We start from the raw sequence: 10,734 nt of genomic DNA, 5'->3' as shown, positions 1-10,734 counted from the left end.
TCGAAACGCTGCCCAGGAGGAGGGAGGGAGGAAGGGGGAGCCCAGGTGGGCGCCAGCAGCCTCCGTCGCAGAGAGCTCTGTGCTGATTATATACATGTCTCGTTCCCCCTCTGCCGGGGCCCTAGTTTTCGGGGCTCGCGTTCTGCCTGGCACGGATGAAGGCCATGCCGTGGGTGCGGAAGTGCGTCTTGAGGTTGAGCTGACTGTCAAAGCACCGGCCGCACACCTTGCAGGAGAGCTTGCCGTCGGCCACGTGCTGGGCGCCTCCTTCCAGGGGGCTCCGGGGCCCCGGCTCCTCCATCTCGCTCGCTCCCTTCTTCTTCTTGTGGGTGATGAAGCGGTGGCGGTTGGGGGGGACCTGGGAGGTGAAGCAGAGCCCGCACTCCCGGCACTGGTGGGAGCTCTCATCAGTCCGGTGCTGGGGGATGTGTTCCTGGAAGTCGGCTGAGCTGCTGGCGAGGTAACCACATTTTCGGCACCGGAATGGGGCCTTGCGGTCGCCCTTGGGGTTTTTGGAGGGAGGGGTGGTGCTGTCAGGCTCCTCGCTGCACGAGTCGCCCTCGTCCGAGGACAGCTTCCGCTTCCGACTGGACACCTACGGGAACGGTTCAGATAAGCTTTAATGGGTGCCCGATTTGAGCAGCTCCTGGCATAACCCAGCCTCCTCGGGGATTTCCCAACGGGCTCCTACAGGTATTTGCTCAGATAAAGGCCCAACGGGCCTTGGCCAGCCCCAAGAGCTGTGCCCCTGCCGGTGACCCTGGCCAAGGGGCTCCCACAACGGCCTTTGACTTGCCTGTACCCCTCGCGTCAGGCGCCTTCGCCCCTCGCAGCCTGGGGCAGCTCCTAAGCAAGCTCTGAGCAAGAGGGGATGTTTTGCATTTTCTCCCAGCACACAGCGAGAGGCTGAGCCAGCCAAGTTCAACCCCTGCCATGCTGGCAGGGAGAGGCGGGAGCCGAGCAAGCTGTGCCCAGATGGGGCCCGCACCCACCCAGCAGGCGCTGGGCCTCACAGTGGGAGGGAGCTGCCGGTCCCAAGCACTGCAGGACGTGTGGAGGCAAGAGCAAACCAGGATCAGGGCTCACGGCGATGCCTTCAACCCCGCCCAAAACCTCCGCAAGGCCCCAGCCCTTTGCGAGCACCCCGAGAGACCACAGAGACCTCGTACCTGCGTGGTGCCGGTCCCTATCCGGGCGATAACGACCTCCTGGCTCTTCGCCTGGTCGGTCACCTTGATCCCGTGTCGCACCTGGATGTGTTTCTCCAGGATGAGCCGGCTGCTGAAGGTCCGTTTGCCCTCTGTGCAGTACCTGCAGGGCCAGAGCAGGGAGGCGATGAAGCGATGCTCCGCAGCGAGGAGCCGAGCCCCAGGCCTGCTCCAGCCCTGGCTCCCCTGGGAAAGCTTAGCTCTGGCATCCTGACCCCCGACTCTAACCACAAACGTGCTTATCCACATTCCTCCAGAGGGTATAAAACCCCGGAGTCCTTCCCGGTACCTCCTCTCCCTCCTACTTCCAAGACACTTGTTCAATCCCCATCATGCTTCAACCATCTGTAGCTTTATGCTCCCCACAACAGCTTGACTGAAGGAAACCAGAGTCACCCCTATTAAACCAGACCCCTCTTCTCAGCCAAAGCCAGAAGAAGGTGCTGTGGGTACCGGCAGGGATAGACGCGCTTGATCCCTTCGTGATTCACTCGCACGTGTCTCCGGAGGCTGGGAGCGGAGCAGAATGAACGCTCGCACAGGTGGCACGGGAACTTCTTCACCGACTGCAAGAAACAAAGAGGCAGGTGGGTACTGCACGGGCAGCCAAGAGGCCGGAGAGCGGGGCTCCCCACTTGCGTGGAGAAGCGGGACGTGGGAACTCGGCGCTGCCTCAGATTTCCTCTCCTTGCCCATCCCACGGCTGCACATTTGGATAACGAGTATCTGGTCTTTGCTGTTCACCAGAATAGGTGACGTCCCTGCTCCCCGAAACCTCAACCCTGACCGAGTTTGTACTGGGGGGAGAAGTAATGTCCAGACTGCAGCAGAACATGCTCCCGGCCCAGCAAGGAACCCGGGTGTCCTGCCCCGCTGCTCTGTACCATAAACATTCCCTGCCCACATTCCCAAGTGCTCAGCAGAGCCGGAGCTGGAGCCCCCGACTTTCTCCTCACCTTGCCGTGGTCCTTCTTCATGTGGGAGACGTATTCGTCACGTTCCGGGAACCAGGAGTGGCAAACGCCGCACGTCCACCCGCTGCCCTTCGACTTGTTGACCGTCTTGCGCTGGAAGCGGCTTCGCTTGGTCTTGCGCAGCTCCGGGGAGCTGGGGGGCTCATCCTCCTCCGTGGAGGACGACGACTCCTCCGAGATCTTGGACACGGGGGTTTCGACAGGCTCCTGCTTCGGCGTGAGCAGGACGGCCGCCTTCTTTGCCAGGTCTTCCTTGGGCTTCTGGGGCTGATGGGTGTTCTGGAAAGCAAAGACAAGGGTGTTGGCAGCTGTCTGGGGCTGGAGTTTTCCCCCCAGCACTGCAGCAGGCTAGAAAGCAAGCCTGCCCACCCCCAGGCCCCAGCCTGCACAGACCTGCAGCTCCTCAGCCTTTGGGACAGGGGTGTGGGGGACAAGGGAACCAGATCTCAGGGCCCTGCTGCGTCAGTGATGAACTGACAGCCCTAATCCAGCCCCTAGTGAAGGACAGTTCTCAAATACTAATAGCAACGGGTTGTGCAAAGAGCGCCGAGCCCGGCCACAGCACTACCTTGAGGTGCTCCAGCATGGTGCGCTTCTGGGCGAAGAGCAGTGGGCAGTCCGGACACTTGAAGACACTGACCCGCTGGTTGAGCAGATGCTGGTCGAAATGGGAGGAGAGCAGGGGCTTGTGGGTGAAGACCGTGTCGCACATTGCACACTTGTAAATCATTCTGTCGGAGGAAAAAACAGCACTGTTGGCACAGCCTGGCTTTGGATCAAGAGAATCTTGGAAAAAACCCTTTGGCAAGAGGGTTGAGAGCAGCCCTGGGCGCAGTCTGACCCACGCCAAGGGATGGGAAAGTAAAAAGGAGATGGGTGCAGCTCCCCATGCTGGTGCTGAGCTCTTCCCCCAATGTCCCACCCACCGAGGATGCTCCCAGTTCTTAGAATCACAGAATAATTTAGTGTGGAAAAGACCTTTAAGGTCATCGAGTCCAACTGTAAACCTAACACTGCCAAATCCACCACTAAACCATGTCCCTAACCGCCACGTCCACACGTCTTTTCAATACCCCCAGGGATGGTGACTCCACCGCTTCCCTGGGCAGCCTGTTCCAATGCTTGACAAGCCTTTCGGTGAAGAAATTTTTCCTAATATCCAATCTAAACCTCCCCTGGCGCAACTTGAGGCCATTTCCTCTCGTCCTATCGTTTGTTAGGAGTGATCTCTTCTGGCGAGATCTGCCGGGACGTCAGCTCACAGGGAACACTTACTTGGGGGAACACTTACTTGGACTGCTGGTTGCTGAAGCCGGGGTGCTGCGTGTAGACGTGCGCGTGGGCGCTGGGGGCTGACTTGAACGCCATGGGGCAGATGGGGCACTTGTGGAACACCTCGCAGTGGGAGGTCTGGATGTGGGACTTGATGGAGTTGACCCCGCCGAAGACCACAGCGCAGCTGGGACACCTGGAGAGCGGAGGAGAGCGGGAGGCAAGGGGTAGGGGACAAACGGCACAGGGGAGCTCAGCCGTGCCACAGAGACTGGTGCAGACCAAGCACTAACAGCAAAGAGAAACCGGAGCACGAGGGCCCACGCCTGCTCCCTGTCTGACCACGGGACTCGGGAAGAGCCCCTGCCCCAACAGACACCAGGATCCAAACCAGTTCTGGGCTCTGGGAGGACTCCAGTTTGGAGTAATCAGTCCCGCCCAGCGCTGGTGGATCCAGGGCTCAGGCAGCTCATCTGAAGGAGCAGGGAGAGACTGGGGGGGTCTGACGCTGCCAGCCATGACTGAGGTCAAAACAGTGGCCAGGAGGTCCCAGGAAGAGGACAATTCCCCCGGGGTTAAAGGGGTGAGAACCAGAGAAGGGGTAGAGTGAGGGGTTCACCCTCAGCCCTGCACCCAGCACCGGTGGGGAGAAGGAATGTGGATTCCTGCCCCATCTGCAAAATGGAAACCCACCGCGGACTTGGGACTCTCCCCTTTGGTCCTGGGCGTCCCCCCCAGGTCCCTCTGGCCCGAGCTCTGGCCGCGGTGCCCTACCTGTACCCCACTCTGCGGGAGAAGTGCAGGCAGGCCTCCTTCAGGTGGGTCTCGAAGTTCGCCAGGAGGAAATTCCCTCCACACTCGGGGCAGACATGGGGCGGTCGGTTTTTGTGCATCCGCTGATGGGCGTTAAAGCTGCAGCGATTGGACATGATCATGGGACACGTTGTACAAACCTGGGGGGAGAAGAGCATCGAGAGGTTCAGCCTGGCACATACCCACGTGTACAAAAGGGCTTTTAAGCCTTTTCCGCAGATGGACGGGCTAACAACCTGCAACAGCCAAAGCAGCCCCGATCCACGTGCCGCCGGGGGAAGAGAAGTGCCGGGACTCTGCAGGGCATGTTTCAGGAGATAATCTGCTTGCGCCAGCTTGCTGGGTAATTGTTGAGGGTGTTTCGCATGCAGACAAGATGCCTTTTCCAGGCTTTTCATCACAGATGGGTCCCAGATGCAGCGCGTGCCAAGGGTTAGCCGGGGACCAGCCGCTCGGCGAGGGAGTTTTACTGGAGGGAGTAGGGGTGTATTCAAACCAGCTGCCAAAACTGTTTCGAAACTACTTCCAACTCCACGCCAGGACACAGACATGGGGATGTCTCGATGATCTTAGAGGTCTTTTCCAACCTCAATGATTCTATGATTCTATGATTCTATGTCGAGGGGAGAAGCTGACAAGGACTCGAGGAAACAGGACAGGGCTTCCAGTAGGAACTGCCCTGAAAGACGTGATTACCAGAGCAAAGGTGGGTGAGGAAGGAAAGGAGCAGCCCCCAGGCAGATGCCACGCGCAGCAAGCTGTCCTCGGGCTCCCCTCACTGCCAGTACCCAGAGTGGGGTCCAAAGCGCTGCCAAGAGAGACCCAAGGGTGATTTTGGCAGTGGGGCAACAGGAGGGAGTGAGGGATCGGACAGGGAACAGCAGCTAAAGACAGCCCAGGAGATGGAGCAGGGACAAGGGGCACGTCGGGAAGGGAGAGAGGATGAAAGGTGGCAGGTGAGGAAGAGGATTATGGAGGCTTATGGCTTCAGCCATCCCCATCCCTTGCTGTGCTGAGGAAAGCCTCTGGGTCTCTTATTTTTAAAGGAGAAAAAAGCCGTTTGTAGGCAGTGTTGGTTTAGGGAGGAGTCCGTCTGCTGGGTACGGGGACAAAGCTACTCTGGCTAGGTGAAGGCTGTTAACAGGTTTTGCCCTGCCAGCAACTTCACGTTGAATTTCCAAGCTCAAGCGCTCCCCGCAGATGGGCTCTCTCTGAGCCAGAAATACGCTGCCGCATTCACAGGCAGCAGGTGCCTGCGGGGAGATAAGGACGATTTCCCCCAGCTCGCCTGTCCCTGATCTCCTCTTCTTTGTGCCCTCCCACTGCTCCTGCCGCAGCACCAGTGTGGATATCCCACCTTCACCGCGTCTCAAACCCTCCATCGACACCAAGGCTAGGAGAGGGGATGGGAGTAAGAAATCCTCTCCTGTCAAAAGAAAGCTCCTCGGGACAATCCATATAAGCACGTGAATCTCTGCGCTCCTGATGACCTTCAAACAGAAAGCAGCCCTCCTCTGTAGCGGCAGGGCCGTAATATCTGCATCTGAACAGCGTCCTGGCTACAGCAGCAGCTTCAAAGTAAACAGAGTTACCAGGAAGCAGCAAATTCCTTCTCTGCAAAGGAAGCCGGGGCCGGGGGGGGGAGCCTGAACGTCTCTGGACAAAGGGAAAGGTGAAGACATGCCACAGGGAGGACAGGGCTCCTTTATGGACCCGTTTTCCCTCCTGGCCTTCTAAAGGTCATCCCTTGGCAGCGTTCATCCTGTGTGTTTGCTGGGTGCTGCCTGCCCTAACAAACCAGGATGTGTTGGCAGCAGCAGGAAGCACCCAGGATCTCCAGGTTGGCTCTCGAAGAGGGGGAAAAAAACCCCAAACCAACACACACCCTGTTTTCTCCAGACTCCATTTGTGCTTCAAGCCGGCGAAAGAGGAAGCAGTGCCCACGGCTCTAACATGGCTCCGCAGGGGCGGCTACGTCCCGCAGCGGATGCCAGCACGCAGGGCACCGACACTCGGGGACCCGCTCTTCCCTCCCTGCCGCACCCTGGCTCCTGCACCCATGGGGCAGCTTTATCACCAGCCGACAACCGACAACAGCCTCCCTTCCCTCCACCCAGTGCCTTGTGGGCATGAACCAAACCCTGGCTCACGTCTTCCTTCCTGCATGAGTTTTACATCGGGAGGAATCGGGCATGCACAGACAGGCGCTGCCCAGATCGCATTTAGAGAGTCCTCCACTTCTGTCCCGCGTCCCCAGGGATGGTTTGCTGTGGCTCTAACGTCCAACTCCCACTGCCCTCCCACCTACGTACCGTGCTGCTGGTCGTCCCCGTGGTCACTGCCTGCTGGAAATGCGCGGCCAGCCCGGCTTTGTCTTTGCATTGCTCTTTGCACTCCAGGCACCTGAAGCAGCTGTAGTTGGTCTGCTCCGAGCTGTTGCTCAGAGGCAGGATGGGGAGGTCCTGAGCCCCGTTGGCCGTGGCCAAGGCATCCTGAGCCACGCCAGTCACTTTGCTAGCGGGGAAGGAGGTCACCGAGACCAGGGGGGTGATGTCCGGCTGTCCGATCATTTGATCCAAAGCGATCGGCCTCATGACCAAATGGGAGCACTGCATCACCAGGCCTTTGTCCTTGTGCTCCCGGGCGTGCAGGAGCAAACTGCACTTGTTGAAGAAGACGAGGCGTTTGGTGCAGTGGTTGCAGGTTACCTCAATGCGCATGCTTCGCCGGTCGTAGTGGCGAGCCAAGCTCTTCTCCAGGGCGAAGGAGTCCCCGCACTCCAGGCAGCGGTAACCGAAGGGAGGCAGGGTGAGGCTCGCGTCGGCCGGAGGATTCAGGTTGGGTTTGTACGTTGGCAAGAGGTTTTTACTGTTGAGGATCTTATTAAAGGCTTCCACGAGGCTGGACTGGCTCCTGGAAATGACTGTGCCCGCGATGGTAGGGGAAGGCTTCTGCGGCTGCACCATCACAACTGTGGTGCCGTTGACTTTCTGGTTGGCCGTGGTGGTGATGGTGGTGGTCTGCGTCACGGTGCTGATGTTGGTCCTGGTGTCGGCTTTGGGCAGGGTCTGTGGCACCAGATTGATGATGTTCTTGGCCACGGCTTTACTTGTCTTTGCCGGCAGCACCACGGATTTTTGCTGAGCCACGCTGGCAGCAATCAGCATGGCGCTGCTGGCGTTCTGGATGGTGGAGACGGGCAGGACAGTCCCTTTGAGCTTGGTGCCATTGCCAAGCTGAACACTGACGATTTTTGGCCCCTCGATGGTTTTCAAGGGGCTGGAGAGCTCCATTTTCTCCTTGGGCACCTCCAGCGCGATCCCTTCCTCTTTCTCTGCTGATGCTGAGAAGCCGGCACCCTCAAGAGAGGTCTCCTGAGAGCTGTGCTCAGCCGGCCCCTTGGTGGAGCCCGGCTCTGAATCTGATGAGACCCTGGTCACTGTCCGGGTGATGCTGCCACAAGATGTTTTGATGGTTTTAATCCGCACCTTCAGGGGCCGCGAGGAATTCGAAGAAGGGGAATCATTGTTGTTGTCTTCTTCCTCCTCCTCTTCCTCAGCGCTGGACATACTCTGCGGACTTCCCATCGACTTCTCCAGAACTTCATGCTCTTCCTTGAGGGTGATGCTGTCCAGCTGCTTTGGAGAAGTGGGGAGTCTGGGGCTTTGTACCACCGGCGAGGAAGGCTTGAAGAACGGCTCCCGGGGGCTGGCAGGCGAGCGTTTCACTTCAGGAAGGTTGCTGGTGCTGCTGTCGAGGTTTGGGTCAGAACCGGGCCAGGACGTGATGGGAGAATCATCCGTGGAGTAGCGAACGGTGACCGATTTCAGGTGATCCAAGGGACTGTCACCCAAGGCTGCAGCCAAACCCTTTGGGCTGGCTTCGCGGCCCACCTCCTCCGAGTCAGACTCCTCTTTTTTGATGCAGGGGATGGTAGGAGGGGACCCATTTGCACCCCCTGCCTGGCTTGTTTCGAAGGACTGTGGGAAAGCCGGGGGCAGGTTCTCCGTGCTCTCTCCCATGGGCTCTTTGCAGTCCAGCGACGGGGTGGGAGACGGGGAGAGGGAGGGCACGGCGAGGGATTTCTCTTTCGGCTTACACTCCCGGGGTCTGTCAATCAGGTTGGCAGCATTATCTTCATTGGGATCGGGGCTAAAATGGGAGAAGATATCCAGGGGTTTGGGGCCTTTTTCTTTCACCCAACACTCCCCGTTGGAGGATGCCACAGCTTCCACAGACCTGGAGGTGGGGGACCTGGGCATCTCGGTGGCCCCAAAGCCATTCTGCAGCAAGCGGGGCCCAATGACGTGCCCATCTTTACTGCGCCCGTCCAGGGCATCGAGCTGCTCGGGGCAGACGGTGTTCTTCACGATCACGCTGACAGCGGTGATGTCCGTGTGGGGGAGGATGTGGTCAGGGGGTCCCGGCTCCCCGGGGACTTGCTTGATGTGAGCGTCAGCTTCCTCATGGCCAGAATGGATGGCCTCGTTCGTGTCAATGTCAGGAATATCGAAAGCTGCCAGAAGGTCATCGAAATCTGGAGTTTTCATGTCACCCATGGTGGGGAATATGGCAGAGTCTGCAACAGAGCAAGGAGAAGGAGCATTAGCACCGTGACCCGGGCACGCAGACGAAGCCATCAGAGACACGTAGCAGAGAAACAGATGGGAACTTGCTTCTCCTGAGCCCCACGCTAAGCACAAAATCCCTGTGCCGCCTTCTCTTTGAACCCCAGCCTCGCACCCCTTGGGCAAATCACAACACTTCTCAGCCTTTTTCGCTTTGTTTGTTTGCATATCATTTTTTGATCCCCAGCCAGGACAGAAGAAAGTTCAGAAGGATCCCAGCGTCCTGGGAGAGACGTCTGAGACCGTGGGATGCAGCCTGGCAAGGAGAGCACTGCCCCAAGGTCAGAGTGATTCCCCATGTACATACAAACTGAGGAAGGGCAACAGCTCCGCCGCAGAGGATCGGCGGGTTGCAATGAATCACCAGGCAGACGTGAGTCAGGACCAGAGAGCTGCAGAAAGAGCAAACGCCTCGCAAGGGGAACACGCCGTCAGGGGCACCCGATACAACGCAGGAACCGTCCTTCCCCCTGCGGCACCAAGACTGTCCCAAGGCCAGCCCCACGAGGACACGGCTCACGAGGAAGGTGTCCAGACGGTAACAAGAAGACTCAGATAACAGACCTCGAACACACGGGCTGTGGAGCAAAGGATAAAGAAATAGGGGAGGCTGAGGGGAGACATGGCAACAGGTTTCAAAACATGGCTGCAGCAGAGACAAAGGGAATAATGTTCCTCCCGTCGCTGCAGGCTGGGTAAGAAATCCCAGGATTAAGCTGCAGCCAGGGGATGTGGCTTAGACAGCAGGAAAGACTCTGATTTATAAGGATAACCAGGCAAAAGATCCCGCTAGGCAGTAAGACGGGGGACGCCCCATGTGCTGGAGAGCAGCTGGACGCCTGTCTGTCCGGGGGGAGCAGATCCGCCGGGAGGGGACGGGGCATCTTGGGAATGGTATTGGGGTACGCTGCCCTCGGGCTTTCTGCTCTTAGCATGGAGGGTGGATGGTTACTCCTAACATCAACCAGCAAAAGCAAAAAAAAAAAAAAAAAAAGAGGAGAAACGTTTATCTCGGAGGCCGTGAGGGGTAAATGCAAAGACCCTGCAGCCCCGCGGAGAGCCAGCCCTGGCAGTCGCCTCTTCCCCCAGCTCTCGGCGCTGCTTCTCAGCTGCCGCAGATTAAGCCAAGCCCGTCCCGTCGCTGCAGGCTGGGTATCCCAGGATTAAGCTGCAGCCAGGGGATGTGGCTTAGACAGCAGGAAAGACTCTGATTTATAAGGATAACCAGGCAAAAGATCCCGCTAGGCAGTAAGACGGGGGACGCCCCATGTGCTGGAGAGCAGCTGGACGCCTGTCTGTCCGGGGGGAGCAGATCCGCCGGGAGGGGACGGGGCATCTTGGGAATGGTATTGGGGTACGCTGCCCTCGGGCTTTCTGCTCTTAGCATGGAGGGTGGATGGTTACTCCTAACATCAACCAGCAAAAGCAAAAAAAAAAAAAAAAAAGAGGAGAAACGTTTATCTCGGAGGCCGTGAGGGGTAAATGCAAAGACCCTGCAGCCCCGCGGAGAGCCAGCCCTGGCAGTCGCCTCTTCCCCCAGCTCTCGGCGCTGCTTCTCAGCTGCCGCAGATTAAGCCAAGGCCGCTGGAGCACTCACTGCCCGCCTGCCGCCACCCTGCCCTCGCCCTGCCTCCCCGCTGCAGGGGCGGCACGGCAGGACACGAATCCGATCCTCAGACAGCACAGCTTACGCGTCAGGGAAATGGCCGCAGCTCACAGCCTGGTCCGACCGCTCCGAGGAGATTCACAGCCTGTCTGGCTGTCCCTGCGGTGGGGTAGCAGCCGCCGGCAGCGGGAAGGACAGGCAGCAGGGCTGCTCCAACAGCCCCAGCAAAATCC

At 58.7% G+C, this 10,734-nt stretch overlaps 1 protein-coding gene across 2 annotated transcripts in view; it reads right to left on the bottom strand.

Moving 5' to 3' along the window:
• Nucleotides 1-10,734, bottom strand: part of ZNF687 (zinc finger protein 687) — a 27,349-nt gene continuing 16,615 nt past the window's right edge. The window contains exons 2-9 of one of the 2 annotated variants that reach the window (XM_009281214.2): nt 6,580-8,846; nt 4,229-4,407; nt 3,474-3,650; nt 2,751-2,913; nt 2,165-2,461; nt 1,662-1,774; nt 1,170-1,311; nt 1-595 (exon numbers count right to left, since the gene is read on the bottom strand). In XM_009281214.2, the coding sequence (XP_009279489.1) occupies nt 122-595; nt 1,170-1,311; nt 1,662-1,774; nt 2,165-2,461; nt 2,751-2,913; nt 3,474-3,650; nt 4,229-4,407; nt 6,580-8,846 (3,812 nt within the window). In that variant the 3' untranslated portion in view covers nt 1-121. Of the gene's footprint in view, nt 596-1,169; nt 1,312-1,661; nt 1,775-2,164; nt 2,462-2,750; nt 2,914-3,473; nt 3,651-4,228; nt 4,408-6,579; nt 9,998-10,734 lie in introns of those variants that run through there. The other variant, XM_019472584.1, reaches the window with a different exon arrangement.

Source organism: Aptenodytes forsteri, unplaced genomic scaffold (assembly GCF_000699145.1).
Source record: "Aptenodytes forsteri isolate BGI_AS27 unplaced genomic scaffold, ASM69914v1 Scaffold276, whole genome shotgun sequence".
Lineage (NCBI taxonomy): Eukaryota > Metazoa > Chordata > Aves > Sphenisciformes > Spheniscidae > Aptenodytes > Aptenodytes forsteri.
The sequence above is the reverse complement of the archived record's forward strand: the minus strand, read 5'-3'. Positions and strand labels throughout refer to the sequence as shown.